This window comes from Acipenser ruthenus, chromosome 15 (assembly GCF_902713425.1).
Source record: "Acipenser ruthenus chromosome 15, fAciRut3.2 maternal haplotype, whole genome shotgun sequence".
Classification (NCBI taxonomy): Eukaryota; Metazoa; Chordata; class Actinopteri; order Acipenseriformes; family Acipenseridae; genus Acipenser; species Acipenser ruthenus.
The window spans coordinates 34,246,192-34,270,360 of NC_081203.1; the positions used below are offsets into that span (position 1 = coordinate 34,246,192).

At 45.2% G+C, this 24,169-nt stretch overlaps 2 protein-coding genes across 2 annotated transcripts in view; one reads left to right on the forward strand and one right to left on the reverse strand.

The window, feature by feature from the left end:
• Window positions 1–7,765, reverse strand: part of LOC117421964 (thioredoxin domain-containing protein 16-like) — a 40,379-nt gene extending 32,614 nt beyond the window's left edge. Inside the window, 14 exon segments of the mRNA XM_058986557.1 lie at window positions 505–564; window positions 1,518–1,664; window positions 2,043–2,178; window positions 2,634–2,694; window positions 2,942–3,054; window positions 3,056–3,109; window positions 3,536–3,692; window positions 4,589–4,679; window positions 5,091–5,212; window positions 5,727–5,801; window positions 5,966–6,039; window positions 6,392–6,474; window positions 7,133–7,327; window positions 7,663–7,765. Coding sequence (XP_058842540.1) covers window positions 505–564; window positions 1,518–1,664; window positions 2,043–2,178; window positions 2,634–2,694; window positions 2,942–3,054; window positions 3,056–3,109; window positions 3,536–3,692; window positions 4,589–4,679; window positions 5,091–5,212; window positions 5,727–5,801; window positions 5,966–6,039; window positions 6,392–6,474; window positions 7,133–7,304 — 1,345 coding nt within the window. The 5' untranslated portion in view covers window positions 7,305–7,327; window positions 7,663–7,765.
• Window positions 7,766–8,116: 351 nt separating this feature from the next.
• Window positions 8,117–24,086, forward strand: LOC117415694 (G protein-coupled receptor 137Ba-like). The gene is made up of 7 exons (XM_034917285.2): window positions 8,117–8,928; window positions 13,090–13,139; window positions 14,461–14,689; window positions 15,296–15,445; window positions 16,583–16,708; window positions 17,468–17,592; window positions 17,783–24,086. Exons 1-7 carry the CDS (start codon window positions 8,536–8,538, stop codon window positions 18,036–18,038), a joined length of 1,329 nt encoding a protein of 442 aa, XP_034773176.1. The 5' UTR covers window positions 8,117–8,535; the 3' UTR covers window positions 18,039–24,086.
• The last annotated feature ends 83 nt before the right edge of the window (window positions 24,087–24,169 follow it).

Here is a 24,169-nt window from a genome sequence, read left to right on the forward strand (position 1 = left end):
CATGCACACTATTTGTTTTTACATGCTAAATATTTGCTCCAGTAAAATGACCTTCTTCCCAGACTCTCACGCCACTCTGTATTGATTCAGTGGAAGTTTCCTTCCAAGGATGATTTGATGTCCCATTATTAACATTACCCAGGACTATTAAACACTCAATAGCAATACATTTAGAAATCTTAAAGAAACATAATAAAATAACCAAAGATTATACTGCGAATTTACAGCAAATGAATGAAAATCCCATGCTGGCTATTAACCCCTCGGTGACACATGCAAGTCATGAATCCACAAGCCCAGTGACATGGACGTGAATACGGTCTCCTCCCGCCCCCTCAAACATGTTTAACATTTAAGGGGGTGGGAGAAAGTTGTTTTTTTTATCCATCCTCCACCCCTGAAACAAACTTATTTCACAACGAAGGAAACACACAAGTGTAGAGATGAGGGCAAAGATGAGGGCAGTTCTGTATGTGGCTGAATGAACTGCCGACAGCTCCCTACCTTTCAGCATGCTGGCTACTTCAAGGTAAGACTGCATGAAGGCCATGGACACGGCATCCCCTGCAGGTCAAAGAGAGAAACAGCAGCTTCAGTGCCACCACATCCTTCACTATTCCACTGTGTATTGTGGAGGCTGATTTTCCCAGGTTTGGTGTTTTACTCTGCTGCCATACGGTACCAATTCAAAATTGAAAACTGTGGAAGTTTTCTCCCAATTTGGAATGCCCAATTATTTTTAGGCTCAGCTCACCGCTACCACCCCTGCGCTGACTCGGGAGGGCGAAGATGAACACACGCTGTCCTCCGAAGCATGTGCCATCAGCCGACCGCTTTTTTTCACACTGCGGACTCACCATGCAGCCACCCAAGAGCTACAGCGTCGGAGGACAACGCAGCTCTCGGGCAGCTTACAGGCAAGCCCACAGGCGCCCGGCCAAACTACAGGGGTCGCTGGTGCACGGTGAGCCGAGGACACCCTGGCTGACCTAACCCTCCCTCCCCCCGGGCGGCGCTCGGCCAATTGAGCGCCGCCCCCTGGAAGCTCCCGTCCTCGGTCGGCAAAGGAATAGCCTGGACTCGAACCGGCGACGTCCAGACTATAGAGCGCATCCTGCACTCCACGCGGAGCGCCTTTACTGGATGCGCCACTCGGGAGCCCAGTAAAACTGTGGAAGTCTGAACAGAAATGGCAAGACTACAGCATGCAAAAGACATTCCCTTCCAGGTTTCTTAGCCTACTGGTCGGCATGTATTTATTATTCTGTGTAAACGGGCAGTGTTGTGTGCTGCACTGCCGTTACGGATTCTGTCCTCTGTGGGTGAGATGAGATGAGGTTAAAAGCTCTGTAACCACGAATGCAGAGGAGCCTGGCTCTTTTGCATTGTGGTTAAGACTCTCGTCTGCAGTGTGTGGGGCCGCCAGTTTGCGCCCAGCCTCTGCCCTGTTATGCCGGCAAACCTCTTTGCCGTGTCGTGCCCCACTGGCTGGCTGACCTGAAGGAATTTGTACTTACAGCTGTTGTAGAAGAGCACTACCGTGTGGCCTGCTGCTGCCACTGCAGTGCTGAATGTCTGAGCTGTCAGTGCCGGCACAAGGTGGGACTCCAGGTTCACGCTCCTGTCTCTGTACACAGACTCAGACACCTCGTCATCCAAAATATCTGAGGAAGGAGCAGCATTCACCTTTTAGAAAAACTGTGAAGAGACAGCGCTTTGCTGTAAAAGCCCATTATAAATCTGGCTCTGTGAGTTTTGTGCCTTGAATAAATTCAAACTGTGGAATACTGATGCATCTGGGGGTGGTCCAGACCGTGCAGACAGCATTCTTATTCTATTCATGCTTTCTTCAATTGTTTTATTTCGATTTTGTATTGACATTCTTCTTATTATTATAATTATTTATAGTTACTTTGTAATTTTTACTACTTCTTGGTATTGTTGGTAATTTGTATTTCTGTTTAAACCGACATGTAAGCGCTTTGCGATACTGTGGTGTGAAAGGCACTACATAAATAAAATAAATTGAATAATGTATTCACCTAAAACAGACCAGTGCTCTTCCTCCTCCTCCTCCTCCTCCTCCTCCTCCAGCTCCAGCCCCACCCTGTCCCCCTCTGTGAAGAGCCTCACCACCCCCTCTATGTCCTGCAGGGTCAGGTACTTCACACGGGAGCCCTGCAAGAGCGAACACACGGCTTTCAAAACACACAGCTCCAGGTTTGGTTACTCACCCCTAACTGAGAATCATTCTCTAGCCTTGCGGGAACACAATTGCCCATGCGTGTCACAGCACTGCAGACCAATGCCTTACACAGACACCATCACCGCATGTGCAGCGTGCAGCATGCCTTGCGAAACATGGCGAGCAGGACCTACCGCAGTGCATTTCATTAAAGACGAAGGCTGCTGAATTCATAAAACTGAGAGCGGATTTTTTTAAAGGTCTCCACCCCCAATCCCTGTATACAGGACTTGTTTGACCTGCATGGCAATGACCTTTACTACCTCCTTTGCGTGTGAGAGACTGACAGCATCACGTCAGTGCCTCTCTTCCTGTGCCTGCAGATGGATGCCAGGCGTACTGGAGGGGGCGTGACCGTGCCCTGGGGGGGGGGGGAGGGAGAGCTCACCTCTGCTGGCAGCCGGTATGCCACGTTGTGTCCTGCAGGAACATTCACCCCCGGGTGATCCCTGTCGAGACATGGAGAAAACAATCACTGCACTCTGAAAAACACTCATCTCTTCATTCGTTCACACAGGCGCTGCGTGGAACTTTAGACAGACAGACAGACACTGAGATACACACACAGACACACACACAGGCAGGCAGATGCACACACATACACAGAGAAAGAGACACACCGACACACACGCCCAGACCCAGAGAAACACACAGACACTCGCAGACAAACACACAGGCACACACAGACAAAGCTACCTGTGCACCAGCACCACCCCCGCCTCTCCCCTCAGTCTCCAGGCGACAGACTCAGCCGTGCTCCTGTCCAGTGCGAGCGTCTCTCTCTGAGTGAACAGGAAGAGCACGGGGGGACTGGAGATGGTTGTGCACCGTCTTCACATCAGCAGGGTCTGCAGAGACTTCCGTCTGAAAGGGGGAAGAAAGATAACGTTACCGCCTCTTACACACTCAGATCACAATCTTTTCTAAACCATTTGAGAAATGAGAACAGATTTTAGTTTTCGGATATTGAATTTGGTTTTCATCACTCTTGTCCAACATTCAACTGGAAAGTATCAAAAAGTAACTGCAATATCCATTTTGCACAGAAGGGGCCAGCAAAGTACTAGAAATTATTTTGATCAACCTGAGCATTTGAGACATTCTAAAAAGAGGCATAGTGCACGATAAAAATGACAACTTCTGAATATTTGTGAAAAAAAACACAAAATGATGGGTGGAAATGATTGTTGCAATCTGGTTACATCGCTGATGCAAATCCAGTTTAAGAAGCTAGACTGCACAGCCTTGTTTCATTAACGTGACAGGTTCAAGCGCGGAGGATGTAATCACCAGGAGCGGCGCGTCCATGAGTTTGAGGAAGGTGTAGATCTGCACCGTGCTCAGGGGCTTCTTCAGGGCGCTGTGGTGGCAGGGCTCCCACCTCCCGGACACCAGCTTGCAGTGGAGGAACCAGAGTCCAGCGCTCAGCTTGCCCGGCTCCTCAACACTGCACAGCACAAACAGCACAAGCACGCGGTCAGGACAACTGGACCCCACGTACAAGGGGCAGGAATTAGAGCGACACACACAATCTGGAGATCAGTAGCTTGCTTCCGGTTTAGCAAATGATTTTCGAACAGGGTAAACCAGACGTTAAATATTTACAAATGCAAGCAGAGAATAAGCCAGAAATATAGATATGGAATATGTACAGCTTGTACATGCTTGATATATTATATTGCTGTATTTTACTTTATTTTATTGGAGTATTGGACTAATTGGGTCTCTCTTTGCATTGGTGCTTGCACTCTTGAAACCTGTACTGGCTCTGGCCAGCACAAAGTGAACAAACTAAACTAAACTGGAGTTTACATGAAGGGTCGCAAAGGGAACTTTCTCAATAAAACCCCAGGGCTAACACAGAACGTATTTAACCTGGAACATTTACAATGAAAACCTCCCATGGATCCCCGGGGGGATGGCAGAAATCAAATCCGGTTCACTGCCCTTAATAAGCTTCACTACCCTCTTCACCTGATTAACCGATTAATTAATCAATTTCCATTGGTGGTCGGGCGAAACGTGTTTGAAGCTTTTGGTCTGCAACTGGTAATCGATGCTTGGGTTGAGTTAGCAATCTCCAAATGATTAGAAGGCACTTCAGAAGGTTTTCTGCAATAAGGGAGACGTCCTGTACTCAGCACACTGCTCCTGTGGTTTACCATCGTGTGAACAGTCATGTACAGGATCAGTAAGGCGCTATGGAGCCATGCTGATCTCCAATGCTCTCAGTGCCACCCCCTCTGTACAGTGCATGCACAGTGTACTGGAGCCTCTGTCTGCTGGTGCAGAAGCCAGGCCTCTCGCCCCCCCGCAGTGAAGCAGAATGACTCGCTCGCTCACCCCATGTGCTGCAGCACCGTCCCTCCCATCGTCAACACAAACTGGTACTCGGCTCCGTAGACAAAAGCGGCTTCCATCACTGCCCTGTGCTCTGGAGGAGGAACACAAATACAGATCAGAGAGAGGGGGGTGCCAAGCAGCATCCTGACACCAGGAGCAGCAGCAGCAGCACTGTACTGGGAGTGAGAGAAGCATAGGAACACAGACAAGAAGACTCCCATTGCAGAGCAGCTTGCCAGCTTTACTGTGAGCCTCATTCACACCTCAGAGTTACTACACCTGAAAGCCACAGGCTGAGGTCATTGCAAAGCCTGAAATGGCTTCAACTGCAATGCCCTGTTACCCGTTATCCTGGGTGGCATGGACTCGAAATATTCACTTCATTGTGTCCCCCCGGTATTCAGTACAGCTTGGAGGTTTCTGCTGGGTTTCGTATAGTTTTTTCAGTTCCTGTCCCTCTGTTGCAGACACTGTGTGTGCATGACTCTCGGCGAGGGCGTACCTGCTGTTCCCAGTGCCTGAACATGAGCCAGCACCACGTCCGCCCGCCCCTTCACTGCCTTCTCGATGTTCTGCAGCTCTGCGGGTGTCTGCACGTACTTCACCTCGTTGAACAGAAGAGCACTGCAGTCAGAGCAAAGCATACAGACCGTGTATAAAAACCAGCCCCCAGGCAAACCGAGAAGCAGGCATCCTGCAGGGCTAGAATTAAGACTCCCATTGCACAGCAGTTTGATCCACTCCTTCAAGATTGTAGTAAAAGCTGGAATGGGTGAAACTGCTGTGCAATTGGAGCCTTATTGCCATCCCTGCCCATTACTTGTTTTCGTCTATTGAAAAGATACCACGGGCCCCTGCTGTTGAGAGTTTTACAAAGGGCTGTGCAATGCAAAGTGCTTAAGTAATAAAAATAAAGGAAACAGAATTTTCAGGTCTAAACTAAACCAGTAGGACCTGCCTTTTTTATATTAGTCCTGCAAATGACATGCAGTATCTTTCTAAAATCCGCTTAAAGTCTGCTCAAGTCTGCTTAAAGATTTTAACAGAATTCATTAGAGGTCTACCACATCCAAGACGATGTTTCTTTGGAAACGGGCCAAACAGAGCCAAGAGAAATCCGTGTGCTGTAGGTACTCACAACAGCACGTGAGCTACAATGGCGTTCTCGTCAAAAACAGTGTCTGTGGCGAAACTTCGGAGCATCACCCCACCCCTGGAAGAAAACAAGATTTCAACTTTTACACTGAAGAGACATGAAGAGGGTTATAGACTGGTTATCCACTGCACAAGCACAGACAGTTTTCTTAGGGTCTTCTGTATTTCAATGCAGGAAGGAAATGTCATTTTAACATGATTGCAAAGCATTGCGTTACCTACCTGAATAAATACACTTTCTTTAAGACTTTTTCAATTGTACAATATGTTGGTACTTTCTCCTTGGCACAATCCACCTGCAAAACAAGAATGAATGAATGAATGAATGAATGTCCATCTGCCTGTTAACCATTCTAAGCTATTTTAATGTGTAATCATGGAGGCTACACTTTGTTGTTGAATAGATTTTCTCAATACTGTTGAAGAAAATAATACTTTCTTAATTGCATCACCTCAACTGCATAGCAATCCACTTCAGGGTCAAAAAGTTAAGAGCTCCCTTCACTTGTGAGTAAAACCTTTTATAACTCACTAGTGACCCTATAAAGCAATGTGGGAAAGGCGTGCAGAACTGAAAACAATACTGGATTCCAGGGGGAAGGCTGGATTCAAAAGGGCAAGCATCAGTCACCAACATTGGCTGGGTACCTTAGCAACCAAGATGCCATAATCCTCCAGCACCTCCACCGATTTCTCTAACTGCTCGAGGAACAGGGTGATGCTCGGGTTGACTGAAAAACAAACAAGAGGTCAATTCAGATCCAGACAGCAACTTTACATCTCCTTTCAGATTCCCTGCTGGAATGAGCATGCTAAGCCAGGGGCCGCTAAAGCACTGGCAGCTCATTTAAAAACATGTAAGCAGCGTTTTGTATTTAGACAGCACTTCTGAATCCTCACGTGGCAGTTTTAAATGAGAATTCAATGTTAGTGGAATTTATTTGGGTTTAACTGCTAGGATTCCCTTGAAAGTTGCAGATCTACAATATGCATGCAATTATATGCAGGGATAGAATTAAGACTCCTATTGCATAGCAGTTTGATCCACTCCTGTTTTTACTAGGAGTTTAATAAGACACACCTGAGCTTGTTACCTAAACACTGTGGCTAATCAAGCTTGTAGTAAAACCTGGAACTGGTCAGACTGCTATGCAACAGGAGTCTTATTTCCATTTCTGATATGCATGTGTTATTTGTCATACTTGTGGTACAACTATTGATTAATGTCAGCTCCAATTACTTTATTTATGATGAATGATTTACATCCAGAGCGACCAAAGCAGCTAAACACGCTACAGCTGGTCCCCCATGTAAATGCGGGGCGTGCAATCTGAAGCAATACAGTGCCCTGAGTCACCACCTTTACCTGTAACGCACAATCTCGCTCACCTGCATTACCAAAATAAATGAAAGAAGCCTTCCCGGAGTCCAATACTTTGATAAAACCGTTTGATGTTAATTCTGTGAGCTCTGAGCCGGTCTCTGTGCTGCCCCGCAGCCCGGTCACACACAGCAGCAGCAGCAGCAGCAGCAGAAACGACGGCATTGCTTGTCTGGTCATGTTTAATCGGTGGATTGGCACTGCTGAAAGACAGCAAACACATTGCAAGCACTCTTAAAAAAAATACATACCTTTGAAAAAAAAAACAAGCTTTGCAAATGAAGTATTTGCACACTGCTGGGTTATATTTATTATATTGGGCAAGTCTGTGAACAGTACATTAAACGTGTACAATTTAAGCGGAGTCATAAATAACAAAGTGTAATTTACAGAGAATGCTGCTGTGTTTCCCATTGCATAAGCTGACATACAACTTCAATACGGAAACAAATAGTTAGCTACTGTAGTTAACACAATGCTGGTAAATATAGATGTAGTTATGATTCATTTAAATGCATGCGATACACACACTACTTACAATCCCACACGACTTCGGGTTCAAAGCCCCGCTTTCATGCTCCAACCTGACTTCCTGCAACACTGCGCCGACGGACACCGCCACTGGCCAATCAATGACGAAAAGCTGGCGTTTAATACACATGGCGAAAGCACCCAATCAGAACCGGTCAGGGAAAATAATAAAGGAGGAGCCAGGAAATGTGACATCAGAACTAACCAATGGTTTCGCCTTCTGTCTGCGTGAGGCGCGGAGCTGACATTATAGCAAGCCTATCAGGGATGAATTAATTGAGGGCGGGATCTTTCGGGACCAATAGGAAGGCGGGTAGCGACCGCAGGTAAAAGCAGTCTTTACCGAGCCGAGTGTTTCTCGAAACTGCCGCCATTGTGGCTCGTAAGAGAGTCAGTCGCTTTATAGTTTGTAAACCTCTGGAGCCAAAATGGCTCACAAGTGCGCAGTTTCTAAACAGGGTCCCTTTTTTGTGTGGAGGGGCGGTCTCAAGACTACAGTCTCTCTCTCAGCTGATTCCACCCTCCTCTCCGTTGTTTTTTTGCAGAAGGAGCTGCTTTGCACGGAGGTTGGGGGGTAACACAGAAGAGGTTATATATATATATTTTATTTCCCTTTATTAAATGATAATCTTCTTTCTGCGTGTTTAGATTCCCCTCCATCTCTCTTTCTTTTTTTTTGTTCCAGTTTGAAACGTCGTCGTTGTTTTTGTTGCTGCTGTGTTAATCGTTTTGTTGTTTTAAATAATACTGTTAAGTTTTTGTTTGTTTGTTTGTTTTAACTTCCACAAAAACAAAAAAAAAGGCTTTAAATTGAAAAAAAGTTAAGGCCTCTTCGTTTTTAAATAATAGCCGTTATTAATTTTTTTTTTTTTAAAGCTGTATGACTATGTTGTTTCTGGACACCCAGGTCAGTGTGAGTGTTTTCACCTCAGTGACTGACAGCACCGATGAACCGCTCCGAGCGGCGGTCCCTCCGTCGGTGGCGCTGGGGTTGACGGTGGTCTACACGACCCTCTACTCGCTGCTGTTTGTGTTTGTTTACTTGCAGCTCTGGTTGATACTGCATTACGGCCACAGGCGCTTCAGTTTCCAGAGCGTGTTTTTGTTTCTTTGCCTGCTCTGGTCCGCGCTCAGGACTACACTTTTCTCCTTTTATTTCAAAAACGTCTCCCAGGCTAACCAGTTGCAGCCCGTCCCTTTCTGGCTGCTCTACTGCTTCCCCGTCTGCTTGCAGTTCTTCACCTTGTGTCTGCTCAACCTTTATTTTGCACAGGTAAGTGGTGTGAAGTCTTCTGTGAATATTACTGTGTGCGTTGTTATCCGAGCCAGTGCTGGAGAGGGAGGAATACATACTGAAAAAAAAAATAATAATAATAATAGTACATTCTTTACCCCTTTAGTTGATTGGCAAAATGCTCAGTAAAATAAAAAAATGCCCCATTAGTTTTTGGAGTACTTGCGCGATAACCCCTGCTTCCATGACTTGGCGTGAAAGGCGCTGTGTGTGTGTGTGTGTGTGTGTGTGTGTGTGTTTTATGTACCATGTTTCACCCCAGAAGTTAAGGGTTCATAATGTAATACATTGTAGTGTTGTTTTATTATGATGTGAAAGTCACGATGTCATCTTTGTTTAAAAATAATAATAATAAAAAAAATGTTCTAATCTAGTGCCTTTCTCAGCAGTGATAACTGATTTCCACAGGAGGAAAGGATGCCTTCAGTGTCACATGACTGGGACACAATTGACTTGTTTCTCATTTGCCCAGTTGCAACTCATATGATTGACTGGGAGCCGAGAGACGCATTGATTCCACTAGTCACGTGACAGATGTCATTTCTTCCTTCCTGAACTAGACCAGGAAGACTTCCATTGCACAGCAGTGTCATCCATTCCAGGTTTTAGGACAAACCTGATTAGCTACAGCATACAGATAACCAGGTCAGGTGTGTCTTATTAAACTTGTAGTAAAACCAGGAATGGCTCAGACCGCTATGCAATGGGAGTCTTATTTCCATCCCTGAATAGCCTCACTTTTTGTAATCTTACAGAACAAACTCCTCTACAAATAATTAATGACTTAAAGGTCACTAGATTGTTTCACAAGTGTGGTAAATGGATTCTGTTTGTTCATTTCATGCAGACATTTCTCTGCTAGTAAAGTACTGTATAGACATTTAATGAGTGATCTCAGCAGGTTTTTTATTTTTATTTTTTTTAAGTAAGTTTAATTTCTCCAGGTGCCTTTTTTAAAAATCTGTTTAGCATGATTAACTAATGGTGTTGATGCATTCAGATACTGAGGAATGCGCACCACATGCAGAATAGATGTGTAACGGACAGCTCAAGTGTTGTGTGGATGTGTTGGAGCACCTGAGAGACTGGAATCTCTTGCACAGCCAGCGTGCCCTCTGAAATCCCATGTCTCGTCCTGTCGGGGTGGAACAGGAATAGTTAACCCCTTGGCTTCTGGGGTGAGATTAGGTTTCTCCCCTGGTAGTAAGACAAACGGAATCCACTGGAGCTTGCACAAGAGGTGTTTTTACTTATTTATTTTTTTTAATTGATTTGTTTACAAATGTACTCTGTTGAACAGGATGCTAATGGGAGGAGAACAGCTGCCTCCAACACCTGAGAAGAAAAGGGTGTCAAACACAGCCGGCCTTCAGCTGACTCTGCTCTGCTCTGTAGCTCCTTTGTGTCTTTTGTCTTCGTGTCCCAAATGCAGCCTTTTGCTTTTGCCACAGGGCAGGACTTGCTGTCCGTTGTGAGAATTTAAAGGTCTTGATGGACGCACGCTGCCTTTTTATTCTCTCCTGGCCCACATTTACTTTTTATTCTCTTGCAAAATATTCCAGAAGACAGAAACGTGCGTGCGTTTAGCGTAGATAAATGCAGGAAGTATGTCCGGATGCAAATTAAGTACTGTAAGCCCATGCGCTCTTGCACAGAATATCCTGGCGTGCTTGGTGCATTGTTCCTTTGTGTTCTGATCGGGTATGATAATGGATACTGATACGCATAGAGAGTGATACTGATACGCATAGACCCTCGACATCATTAGGATTTTTTTCCCTTTACCCTTCTTATCACTTGAGGGAACGTTTATATATATATATATATATATATATATATATATATATATATATATGTTGGGTGGTGAGGTGAGGTGAGGCTGGGGGTGGGGCCGCTGTGAGACACGGAGCAAATTCACGGCACGGTCACCATTATCACTGATTCAGATCAGAACTGACAGTAATTCTGTTCCTCAGTAAAAACTAGACAGAATCATTTGAGGAACCTGACAGGCACAAGCATAGTAATTATACCTTTTATTCTTGCAGTCATCGTTTTTGCCTTCTCCAGTAGTTCTTAGTTATGCTGAGGCTTTTTATTTTTATTACTAATCTCTACCACAGTAAGTAATTTATATCTTTGGTAACATTAAAAAGTAACATTAAAAAGACAGGGATGGAATTAACTCCTGTTGCACTGCAGTTTCACCCATTCCAGGTTTTACTATGAGCTTGCTTAGCCACGGTTTATAGGTAACAAGCTTATATGTGTCTTATTAAACTCCTAGTAAAACCAGGAATGGATCAAACTGCTCTGCAATAGGAATCTTATTGCCATGCCTGAAAGAGGACCAACGCAACATCTCTAGTGTTCCCTCTGGGATTGAAGAAGGGCAGGAGAGGGACGAAACACTGGGCTGGGAGATACTGTATACTGTAAGGGAGGCATTTACTCCACTCAAAACTGTATGGACATTTTTTGTTCATTACAATAATTGTAACAACTTTGCAGATGCCAAATGATTCCCAGGTCAGGTGTGATCTAATTCATTTTAAACGCTGTGACAATAGTGGCTTCTAATATATGATGGCTATTTTAGAAAGAGATAGAGAGAACCCCAACTTGTTGTTTTTTACAAAGTAACACATCTTGAGGTGTGGGGGGGGGCGGGGGGGGGGGGTGTACTGTGGTAAGTATCTCTAAATAAAAGAATGAAATCTAATGCCACTGTCATCACTCTGCTGTCCCAGATCCATCAATCAATCAACCCTGAGACAGCAGCTGTGGTTAAATCCATGTTAAACCACTCTCCTCTCACCATGGACTCTATTAATCCCAGTAGAGGCAGAGCATTCTGTCTAACTGAGACATGTGCACGAACTGTACTGCAGACTCTTCCTACTCTTCCTCATACTATCCACTGCCACTACAAAGCGTTCTCCGAGGGATCCGCTTTCAGGTCACAGCAAAACGCTGAAGATGCTTAAAATAAGTAAATAAGGGAAGTGAAACCGAGCTGCAGCCACTCACTACAGCGAAATCTCTGTTGACACAAGTCTCGACCGCAGCAGAGAGAGACGCAAAAAGAGAACTTGAGACTGGCTTAGGGTTAAGTGGTTGATGGTGCACTTGCTCAAACAGCTGATCATGTGTTCAAGACATCTTGCAGTCAGTGTTAAAAATAAAATGCCTGTTTTTCTGTGTTGATTTATGCTCCTTATTATTAAGGGGGGGGGGTCCTGCAGCAAGGCTAATGTGGGTCTCATGAGTTTAAATGTAATCCCTCCAAAGTAGGAATGCCACTGGAGTGGACCAAAAAAAAAAAAAAAAAAAAAAGTAAAACTCTGCTTGTTAACCTGGTCAGAGATTGAGTGGAGAAGTGGTTTTGAAAGTGGTTTTGCTGCAGGGTGCTGGCGGTGGTGGTGGAGGGTCAATCAGAAAGGCTTGTTCCTGTACTGGACAGGCGTGTTGGTTGTGGTTTGCTTGTGGCACTGTTCCACAGGGGTAGCATTCTGCAGCACACCCAGAGGACAGACTGATTGTGTGTTTAGCATGTCTGTGTGAAGCGGCTTCTTGTTCTGTTTTTAGTGCAAAGGCGTTCCTCTGAGTTGAGAGCCTGCTTCCCTTCGCCGGCAGTGACTCCAGACGACAGACCCTGCAAAGGCTTTGCATTCAGGGTTGTTAGTTTTACCTGGTTTTAGATGTCTGTAGCATATTGGACACATCGCTGGATGTGGGACTGGATAATATCTAACTTGCTTTAATAAGAAATCCGATAGACCTGCACAGACCTAGTCCTGCCTTATTTATTCAGACCCTTTGGTCTAACAACAGAATGATTGATTTCCAACCTTGCATGCTCCGACCACTCAGTCAAGCACAGATCAGTGCAGCTGATCTGAAATATCAGCTTCGAAAAAGCCCTGAATACAAGTAGTTTGATATTATTTGATTTCTGTTATTGCGTTCTTCTGCGATACTCTGCTTTGTTACAGAGGAGACTTCCTGACGTGTTGTTTTTTTTCAGATTACCTGTATTGTACAGTAGTTAGATGCAGAGATGGATGTTGCCGTCTCACTGCCCCGGGGCACCTCGTCTACCCCTCCTAACAAGCTCTCTCTCTCTCTCTCATTTTTCAGGTCATGTTTAAGGCCAAAGCTAAATATTCTCCAGAGCTCAACAAATACAAGTAAGAAAGAATTATTATTATTATTATTCTGTGCTCATGTGAGAATGAGGTCCAACCTGTTTATATTGCAGCAGCTGGCGTGTGTATTTTTTAATTATTTTTTTTTTTAAATCGGGGCTATTCTCCTGTGTAAGTAGTTACAGGCTTTTCAGACACATGGACGGCACTCGCAACAGCTGGCCCCATTCATCCGACAGGCTTGTGACTGAGAAATCCAGTAAACAGCTAGCATGTGATACTGGGGGGAGGTGATACTCTCTCTCTCTCTCTCTGCCCTGATTGCAAATTCAAATTAATTGAGTCGAGCAGCTCATCTAAATCTGATTTCCAGCGTGCTCTGCTGGCTAGACTGTGGCTTGAACGAAAGCTGCATTTAAAAGTGGACAAGCAGGTTTTACATTGTAATACAACATGAAGGATTCAAATAATTCCATTGAATAAATAACTCTTTCCTGCAATGTTCTGTGTTGGATGCTTTGATGCTAGTATGCTTGTGTAATGTTTTATATAGGGGAGTGGGGGGGACTGTCTGTTTCACAATTTGATAAGTTGCAACGCAGTGCATAGAAAGAGTAAGAGACAAAGCATGTGTGTTTTATGCTGGAAAGGACAATTGGTTAGCAATTCATGTTTTGAAACTAATTGCATACCGTTATGTGGTAGGGTGTTTGGTATCAGAGTATTTACCATGGGCCTCCAAACAGCTCCTATCCCCCTTAACAACAACAAAAAACAAACCTGGTCCATTGGGTTGACTGACTGACTGACTGACTGACTGTACCCAGTCCAGTTTTAGTTATCACACTGCTTCTTCCAGGACATATGCACTTCTCCATCAGCAGGGAGTAGTCCAGTTTGCATGTTTGCTATCATTGTGTTTATATATATATATCTATCTATAGAGCATCACAAACCCGGACTGGGCTAATTTACCATTCCGAGAGAGACCACTGAAGAAACAGCTGCTGGGGTTAGCGTGGATTGCTGATCACCACAGAGGCTGAAAAGCAGCAATCCTCACAAACCCAAGCAGCTGTTTCTTCACTCGTTTCACTTGGAGTGGCGAGTTAGCCCGATCAACACCATTGACCCTCGTCTGATTGTCAGCCCCTACTTTCCATGGAAAGCTCGATCCGACTAGTCTGTTGGCAGCCTGGTCAGACTGTGTGGTCTGGGAGCCCTGTCTAATTCAGAGTCATTGTGGTTGAATAACTGAATAGTCGGTTGGTGCAGCACTAGCCATTGGCAGCCTGGTCAGACTGTGTGGTCTGGGAGAGCCCTGTCTGATCCGGAGTCGTTGTTGTGGTTGTGTGTTCCTCAGGGTGCCGCTGCGGCTGGCCTTCCTGTTCATGAGCCTCTTCTTCCTGGTGGTGAACGTGACGTGTGCCATGCTGCTGCAGGGCAGCGTGCCGGACGCGGAGCTCAAGCACGCCGTCCTGGCGAGGGTGCTCATCAATGACAGCCTCTTCGTCCTCTGCGCCGTCTCGCTCGCCGTCTGCATCTTCAGGATCGCCAAGATGTCCTCTGCCAACGTCTACCTCGAGTCGAAAGTAAGAGCCCATGTAACAGGAGCTTGTTTGTAGTGCAGTTCGCTTAGGTTTTTCTTTTTTTGGGGGTTTCCTGAACTTCAGGGAAGCTTGTAGTTAACCACCCACTGCTGCAGACGGTGTCAGGCAGGTTTCAGTGTGGAACAGATCTAGCTCTGTTTTTGGTGATGGGAATATAAAACTGTCCATTTTTAAAGCTAGTAACAAACAAATTGAATAAATTTGAGTCCTGGAACTTGGTAAGTAAAATGAGCTGCCTAGTGCTAGCATTAAATAATTTTGGGCTAGATAGTAGCTACATTTTAATTTTATTTTTCATGATAAATGCATATGTTATATTGTGATTTACTATGATAAAAACAAATATTAATTAAAAAAAAACAAAAAAAACTTGCACTTTAAATTTTGGAGGGTGCAAAGATACACAGGTCCCCAAGTGCACCTAGAAATGAGCACAACAGCGAGTGATGGGAGAGGTTGCTGGTTTGAATCTCGTGTGCTGAATTGGCATGTTATACTGTGAGGGTCCCCTTAAGTCTGTAGTAGGTTGCAAAGAGACCATCTCCGTGCTGATCCAGTGTCTCTTGCTCTGTCTCTTCGTGTTTGCAGGGCACATCTGTGTGTCAAGCCACAGCAATAGGGGTGGCAGTGATCCTGCTCTACACCTCCAGAGCCAGCTATAACCTGGTGGTGGTGGCTCTGTCTCCCGAGGACCGGCCCAGCTCCTTCAACTATGGCTGGTACAACGTCTCCGATCAGGTGGGTCCCGGGGGTGGGGGGGGGGGGGGTGTAGGGGAGCCACCAAAAGAGTGTGCAAGACCATGGAAACTCCGGCTGCATGTACTGTAGCGCACATGTTTGTGTAAACGGGCTGGGCCCTTATGTTACTAATTTATTTCAGTCAATCCTTTTGATTTAACTTTGATAGAGGACTGACTGCAGCTGCTTAGTGAGAAACACACTTCTGTATCTAAAGGCTGCACCATTTCCTCCGAGTTCATGTTGTTTACTCGCTTACATGCTCATGCTGCAGAACCCTGTCTGTCTAAACAAACCCTGCTGACCTAGATAAACCGCCATGATTTTTCTTAACTGTCAGTTAATAATTGACCTCTTCCATTGTGTTTCCGATAGGGTTGGTAACACCCTTTGTCTGTGTCTGCGTGTTTTAAGACAACCGCGCCTTTGTGGAGTGGTTCAGGGCACAGTTCTGTGAACTTTGGGCCTTTTTGTCAGGAGGGGATGTTACCATGGTTTAATCTCTTCATGCATTCCTTTCTTTCTTTGTCTTTTTTTTTTTTTTTTTTTAAGTTTAATATGAATAAATGGAGCGTATTGTTCTTGTACCATTTTCACTCCACCTCCTCGCTTACTCGTCATACCAGTCCTACAGTACCTGTTGCTATCACCCTCATTCATTAAAATGAAGAGCAAAAGGCCCATGTAGTCTCTCCTCGTTGGTAGTAACTATTTGTAAGAGTACTGAAGTTGTGGGTAGGGCTGCTCAGGTTGGAAGAGGAAGCTGGTTTTATTCCGCGGCTGTGCAGTGATGGGATTGCATGCGGTTCTGTGTTGATAACGCTGTGCAGTGATGGGATTGCATGCGGTTCTGTGTTGATAACGCTGTGCGGTGATGGGATTGCATGCGGTTCTGTGTTGATAACGCTGTGCGGTGATGGGAGTGCATGCGGTTCTGTGTTGATAACGCTGTGCAGTGATGGGATTGCATGCGGTTCTGTGTTGATAACGCTGTGCGGTGATGGGAGTGCATGCGGTTCTGTGTTGATAACGCTGTGCGGTGATGGGATTGCATGCGGTTCTGTGTTGATAACGCTGTGCAGTGATGGGATTGCATGCGGTTCTGTGTTGATAATGCTGCTGCTGTTGCCTGTGCAGGCGGATGTGGAGAAGATCAGCGGGGAGGCCTATGTGGTGTTCGGGATCATCCTCTTCTTCTGGGAGCTCCTCCCTACCAGCCTGGTGGTGGTCTTCTTCAGAGTGCAGCGGCCCAATCAGAACCTGGTAAGATGCACTCTACAGGTCTGTCCAGCCAACTGACTGCGACAGGGCGAGACTACTCGCATCAGGGTGGGGTCAGTTCCTGAAAAACAGGACTTGACCCAACCCTGATTGACATCATCATCTTCTCAATATTATTATTATTATTATTATTATTATTATTATTATTATTATTATTATTATTATTATTTATTTCTTAGCAGACGCCCTTATCCAGGGCGACTTACAGTTGTTACAACATATCACATTATACATTATTTCACATTATACAGATATCACATTATTTTTACATACAATTACCCATTTATACAGTTGGGTTTTTACTGGAGCAATCTAGGTAAAGTACCTTGCTCAAGGGTACAACAGCAGTGTCCCTCACTGGGGATTGAACCCACAACCCTCCGGTCAAGAGTCCAGAGCCCTAACCACTACTCCACACTGCTGCCCAATAGCAATAGACAGTGGCAACATCAGACATTGTGTTACATTTTGGAGGGTGCAAAGATGCACAGGTCCCCAGAGCGCACCTTGTAATAAGCACTACATTGAGTCGCTGGTTTGAATATTGGTTCTCTGGGACCCAGCAGGGTGCTCTGAGTTGGCCTTTGCGCTCCACAGGGTTGCCAGCTGAGCCTTTAAATCTGTAGTACAGTACGTTGCAAAGAGACACTCTTGGTGCAAATCGAGCGTTTGCATTGATTAGCTGTGATGTGTGTTTCTGGGTTCTATGCTGAAGCCTTGTTGTTGCTGTTGTTGTTGCAGACGTCAGGAGGAATGATAAACAGCCACAGTTTCAGCTCCAGAGCGTATTTCTTTGATAACCCACGCCGCTACGACAGCGATGACGACTTGTCTCGGAGCATGGGGTCCCGGGGAGAGAGGAACAGGTGAGAGCTTTTCATGGAATGACAAATATAAAGGATTATTTTTTTAAAATATGTATTTGTAATATTGGGTAGTTTTCTGTTTTAAGTTTACGTATTAAAAACTGTACCGCAAGAAAGCGTTCTGCGTGTTCAGTTTCCTGGTAGTTTTTGTGATTGTTTTTCTCTCTGTGTTTTCGCTGTGTTTGCTCAGTATCCTGTCCTCCACGCCGCAGTCGGGATCCGGCTGGTATGGAACGATCCGGAGGAACGGCAGCTTCACCGTGGTGCCACACCTGCTGAACGGGCCACCCGCTGCCACGGCCCCACTTCTACTGGCCTATGGCAACGTGCAGAACAGCCACCACCACCACCATCACAACTACTACTCGACTCCGCAGAACCACTGCACCGCTCCACAGAACCACTGCTTCACTCCGCAGAACCACTGCTCCACTCCGCAGAACTAGCAGCCACAGCCTGCAGAGCCACACTCCACCCTGCACAGCTCTGCAAACTAGACCAGCTCCCCGCTCTGAAGAACGTGTCGCTCCCAGCCGCTCTGGTCCAGGGGTAGTAGATTCATTAATGTGAAGGTGCAAAATTCATGGTTACAGCAAGGTCAGGGTCTGGAGCAATATTTCCGCATGGACTGCTATAACCATATCCACACACACACACACACACACAGAGTTATATTACACATGTTGTTGCAGGTGTCAGAGTTCATCACTAGGTTTAAAGGATCATTTTTTTTGTTTATTAGGAATCTTTTGATTTTATCTTTTATAATAGTCTGCCTTCCTTGCTGCTGTCTTGTTACTGTATGAGTCCATTCAGAACATACGAACGGTCCGTCTGTTCACTACCCCTGCTCTAGTCCACTCAGCAAAGACTTGTGATGCCTAGACAACCGACTACACTCCTCAGAAAGTAGATATTGCTAAGCTACCTACTCCACTCTGCAAAACAGAAACTACACAATTCTGCTAAACCATTCTTCTTCTCCTCCACTTTGCAAAACTGTCTGCTCAACCCCATAGAGCTGAACTGGTACTACTGCATTCCACAGAGCCATCCCTGGGGCATGGGGGTGGAAGAGAGCAGGCTTCCTGTAGAGTTTTGGAAAGTTAGCTGTGCCTGGAACTGTTTACAAGAGAAGAGTTTGTGCGCTGACTCGACCTCCTTCTATCCAGGGAGTCGTGTGGAGAAGAAATGAACATTCCAGTCCGAGGCACCTTAATTATATCATTGCTGAAGAGGTGTTTTGTTTTTAAACTGAAAAGAAAAGGTCTTTTTTTTTTTTCTTGTTTCGTACGGTACGTGATCGCAGGTGTGGAGGTTTGCAGCTTTCCCTGCGGTCTGTCTGTCTGCAGTGGCTGACCCCAGAGCTTCCTGTGCACCTTTACTGAAACACTTACAAGGCGGGGTGTGAATTTGCACTTGAATCCTGCACATTATCAGTCTGGTCAGACACATCCAAACCGCCCCGTCCTTCTTCTCATGACCTCCCTGTGGGGCTCTTCTACATGTTGTGTACAGTACCTATAAAAACATGCCAATGTTGTCCTTGTGACTTGAGAAATGAACAGCCCGAGTTTGAGCCAGGCCTGATTCTGGCATGGGGAAGCCTGCATTTACTGTGCAGGGAATCACAAGGTGTTTCCAGCTGGATGTCCATGCAGAGAAACGTTCCTGCAGAACAGAGAAAGGATGCAAGTCTCTTCAAGCTGATAGCAGCCCCCGTCTCGAGGGAGCCGACAGCATCCTGACTCATTCAGGGCTGCACAAAAGAGGCTTGATTTGGAAGGGCGGGCAAAAGATGTGTAATAAAATGGAATTTTGTAGCAGTGCAGCAGAATTTAATTTGAGTGAGTCCCAAATGAAATGGCCCACTCAAACAGCTATTTAAACAAACCGATAGGGTTTGGTTGTCAGGAATGCTAGAAAGACTTTTTTTTTCTTTTGCGTTGTTTTTTATCAGCTAGAAGAATGTGGCCTACGCAATTCGAGTAGAGACCCTTATTTGACTCCCCACCTTATCGAGGAAGAAGGGGAAGGCTGGAGCAGATCAGAGAGGCAGGACCCTCCACACCTGCCAGTTTAAAAGCCTTGTATGTGCCCATGTTCCACCCATGTTCCCTCGTGCTCCAGTTTACAGTGTTGCTCCCGTCACTTCAGAGCATCTCAAAATGTGCCATTAGAACAGAACCTTTGTTATTGTAAACCAGTGCACTGTAGGATAAAACAGTCATGAACAGGCTAAATATCATACTGAATACAACCCTGGCAGGTGGTTTGTCTCATTACCAGTTAAAATTTGTCTTCTTACCTTTTATAAATAATTGGCAGCCTTTTTATTTAGGCTTTGTATCACAGGGCAGCTTTCAGAGCAACTTATTGTAAGTGATATTTTCAAGAAGTGTTCTCTGTGTTCAAAGCTCAAGCTTGATTTCAGCAGCTTGGTGAACAGGGATTGAAAGTGTTCAAACAGCTAGTTGGGCTCCATATTTACCAAACGTCAAGGTCCTTTTTGTTTTTGGAGATCTAGACGTCTAGATTTTATTTTATGTGACCAGGAAAGCGGGGCAAGTGCAGTGTGTAAAGAATGAACCAATCAGCATGCGGGCCCAGGTCCCAACCTGATACTGGGAGGGCCAATCAGCTGGGGATTGAGAGTCTGGTCAAGGGTCAGGGTTCTGAGGTTGTAGCTGATTCTTGCCATGAGTTACTGAACAGTGTTTAATACAAGACAAGCTAGTCACTAAAGAAAGAATCGGGTTTTGAGTTTGGGGTTTTCTATTTGTTCTCTAAGACACTGCAGTCTTTCTTTCTGTTTTACCCCCAAAGGAATGTCCTTGCATAAAACCCGTAACCATTGTTTTTTTTTTTTTTTTTCCTTTTCATTTTTTTTTACATTGAATAGCATTCCACTGTGTAAGCATTAAGAGAAATGACAGATTGAGCGTGCGTGTGTGCGATGACCGTGGGTTTCGGCTGATGTTCAACTGTGTTTGGTGTTTATTATTGTTATTGTTGTTATTATTCTGTTGAATGTTAAACCTGTCTAGATTGAAATTGGAGTAGATTCTGTCTTTGGGCTTGAGGTCTGGTATTTGTTATTGAGCTCTGGTGTCTGGGCTTGAGCTCTGGTGACTGGGTTTGAGCTCTGGTGTCTGGGGTTCAGCTCTGGTGACTGGGTTTGAGCTCTGGTGTCTGGGGTTCAGCTCTGGTGTCTGGGTTTGAGCTCTGGTGTCTGGGGTTCAGCTCTGGTGTCTGGGCTTGAGCTCTGGTGTCTGGGTTTGAGCTCTGGTGTCTGGGTTTGAGCTCTGGTGTCTGGGCTTGAGCTCTGGTGTCTGGGTTTGAGCTCTGGTGTCTGGGGTTCAGCTCTGGTGTCTGGGCTTGAGTAACATGGGGGTGGGTGGGGTTTTGAGGACACAATAAGAATGTTTTCATTTCTGTAAAGTGCGAAAGTAACTGTACTAACAAACATATCAACATGCAATGCACAGTGAAAATATATACAGCCTGAGAGGGCTGCGAAGGGTGTGGTTCTGTCCCCTAAATACTGTGTTTTTCTGCGCTGCCATGTTGGCCAACCTGTATTACAGGGACGTATAAAGAGATTCTGGTGGGCGCCTTACGCCAGGGCTGGCCAAAGTTGACCTGTACTGAATTGTTTCATTGAGCTAATTAAACCTGCATCCAGACCCTGAAGTCGTTCATTATCCCATTTTACCTGTTAAACCTGGAGTGGAACGGCCCTCCAGGACTGTGATTGGACACATGCTATCTGAATATATTCTCTGTTGGTGGCTCAGTTATGTCTCATGAGGCTTATGAAATAATGGGGACAATCGGCAACACAAATCACATGCTTCTGTAGGAGAGTAATGCAGCCTCTGTCCAAATACCTTGGGGTCTGAGCTGCTGTGCAGGATCCTCCGCCTCCTCTCGTGATTAGGCTGGGGACCCTGACTTGTAGCACAGCATTACTACGTTCCTTACCTGAGACCCTGGATCAATAGAAAATGCTTAAAAGAAACAGTCTAGAGTCCCGGTCAGCCCTCAAGTAACCGTGCACATGAATGGGAGCTGTGGTTCAGACCCAACTCCCAGTCTTAGCACCTTCAATAAGCACTTTGCCTTTAATAGCGGTCTGTCCTCGCACCTCTGCAAGCACTGTGTACGTTACTGTCTGTGTCATGCATGAACTCTGTGACAGCAGCGTGAAACTCACTGACATGGTAAACAATTCAGCATGGTACTCCCCGTGTCGCACTAACTGATACAGATCTGAATTGATACAATCCGTGCAAACTCTTTATGAGTTAGCTGGGTATGACTGGTGCTCAGATTAATGCTGGTTCTGAATCAAACCTGAGAATGACCTGGCGTAGATAAAGCTGTGTTTGCACAAACCTCTTCAGGGCTTTAAAAATTTAACAAATAAATAATTAAATGCGGGGGTTGGCGGTGGTGTCTTTCACTCCACTTAGGTAATCGCAGTGTATTTCGTGAATGTATTTTAAGCCAATGTTATAGAATCGGTTGGAATGCATTGTTGGCTGGGTTGCCAGTGAAGTAGTTTGAGGATAAGAACTTCCTAACATTAACTCTTATCGACCCCTCTTTGGAATGGAAATGCCCTGGCTAATTCGGAGAGGAGGGTGTCCTGGTTGCAAGCTGGGCTGCGCTCTCACAGGTTCCACTGATCCGAACGTTTTGAGACTAAGGCAACCTTGGTTTTTTTTTTTTTAAGAAAATGTGACTTGAGGAAGAAAAAAAAAAAGAAAATGAAGTGTTGGAGAGTGAGAGGAGCCGGGCTGGCTGCGGGAGCGGCTGGGTTCCTGTTCAGACTCGGGAGTCAGTGTGTAGGGTTATTTATTTAATCATTTATATATGTATGTATTATTCTTCAGTGTCTCACAGGCTGGTCCACTCCACGTGTGCAGGGTTTGAGGGTGCTGGATCTCGTGGTTCGTGATTCTCCCATTTTCATTTGAATGCACTTTTACTGTGATTTAAAGAATGTACCTTCGTTCTGATATTTAAAATGGGAACAAAACTGAAAAGCAGAGGGGAAGAAAAAAGCATTCCTCTTACACAGGATGTTCCAAATTGAGGGATGTTTAACAATTAAATCGAATAGAAATGGTACGTGCCTAGGTTTGGGGGATCCTCAGCTGCACGCTCTGCTTTCAGTAGGTTTTGTTCGTTGTGGTGCCAAACTTAGGACAGCAGGAAGAAAAAGATCTGCCGTCCTGATGCTTTGAACGGAGCAGAGGATGTGCTGAATTAGATCTGGAATTGGGGTGGGTGTCTGGATGCAGTGCCTGAGGGGCTGTAGCACCTCATCCAGGTTTCAGGTACTAGAAAGCAGTGCGGCTTTAAAATGTACTTCATTGGTACAAAAAACTGGACAGCTTAGGCCTCTGTGGCTGGGTTTGGGCACCCCTGTTCAAAGAGGCTGGTGTGTTTATGATGTAATAGAAAACTAGTCAACACATTGTTTTTCTTCTGAATTTTCAGAGACTGACCATTTCATTTTGCTTTTGTCCCATTTCCAGATTGGGGAATAATTTATAAATTAGGTGCAATATTTCAGTGTTTGTTAATTAAATTGAGTACAAGTTGGCCCTTAAACAGCTATTTATTTATATATCTCTCTTGTTTGGAAAGGGGCTGCGTTTCCACTGCCCAGATCCTGATCTCCGTGAGCAGTGACTGCTGGTCCCCTCCTTGGCAGGAATCCGTCTCATGTCGGTCTTGTGTGGAGAAGGGTTAATAAAGCATTCTCAGTGCAGGTCGTGTGACTGCACACGACGTAGCGTTTCTCCAGAACAGTAACAAGGTGTCCCATTCCTGACCTGAACTTTAATATTGCCCCCCACATCTAATGAAATAACGATCCCCGCTTACTCTGTTTTAATCGAGGGCTCTGTGAGAACGCGTCCGATCTGGGCAGTGGAAACTTGGGTTTCTCATTTCTTTTTACAGTGCAATAATTCATCTAACCAATTCACATGACAGCTACTGAGCTGCCATAGGGACCAAATATTGAATTCCACTTATTTGCCTAACTGTTGGAACTGTGATAATCTGAGTGCGAGAGAGGTCGACTGGTTTTATTCAAGTCAAAATACATCCAAAACAATCCCTTAGTTGAGAGGCCACTATCATACTATCAGGCAGTGCTGCCCTGTGTGGGTGTGGGGGGGGTTCCTTGTGCTTCCCATGTAACACAATGTCATAAAGGTGATCAAACATGGACAGTATATTCCCAAACAATCCATATGCTATGTATTTAAAATGTTACATTTTAGATCGATTAGTTTCTGTGAAGTTAACTGGTGTATATCAGCTTCTCTGACATTGTTTGTTTGATTGATTGATTGTTTTTTTTTGTACCATTTGTGTCCTGAGGAATGTAACAGATTTATCTAGATTTCATAGTTCACTAATCTGTGTGCAAGCACTACCATGTTTCAATAAAGTCTTATTGCACTGTTTTAAAAGGGACTGTTAATTCTTTTAATTCAGGAAACCGGTGCTCAAGCAGAGTATTACAAATCACTTCCCTTTTGAATTCTGCATTGTG

What these genes read in the sequence shown, in the direction of transcription:
- LOC117415694 (XM_034917285.2), top strand. Translation starts at nt 8,536, where the DNA reads ATGACTATGTTGTTTCTGGACACCCAGGTCAGTGTGAGTGTTTTCACC. An exon ending in CCAGAGCTCAACAAATACAA is followed by an intron (nt 13,140 to 14,460) that starts GTAAGAAAGAAT and finishes TGTGTTCCTCAG; the next exon opens with GGTGCCGCTGCGGCTGGCCT. An exon ending in GGTACAACGTCTCCGATCAG is followed by an intron (nt 15,446 to 16,582) that starts GTGGGTCCCGGG and finishes TTGCCTGTGCAG; the next exon opens with GCGGATGTGGAGAAGATCAG.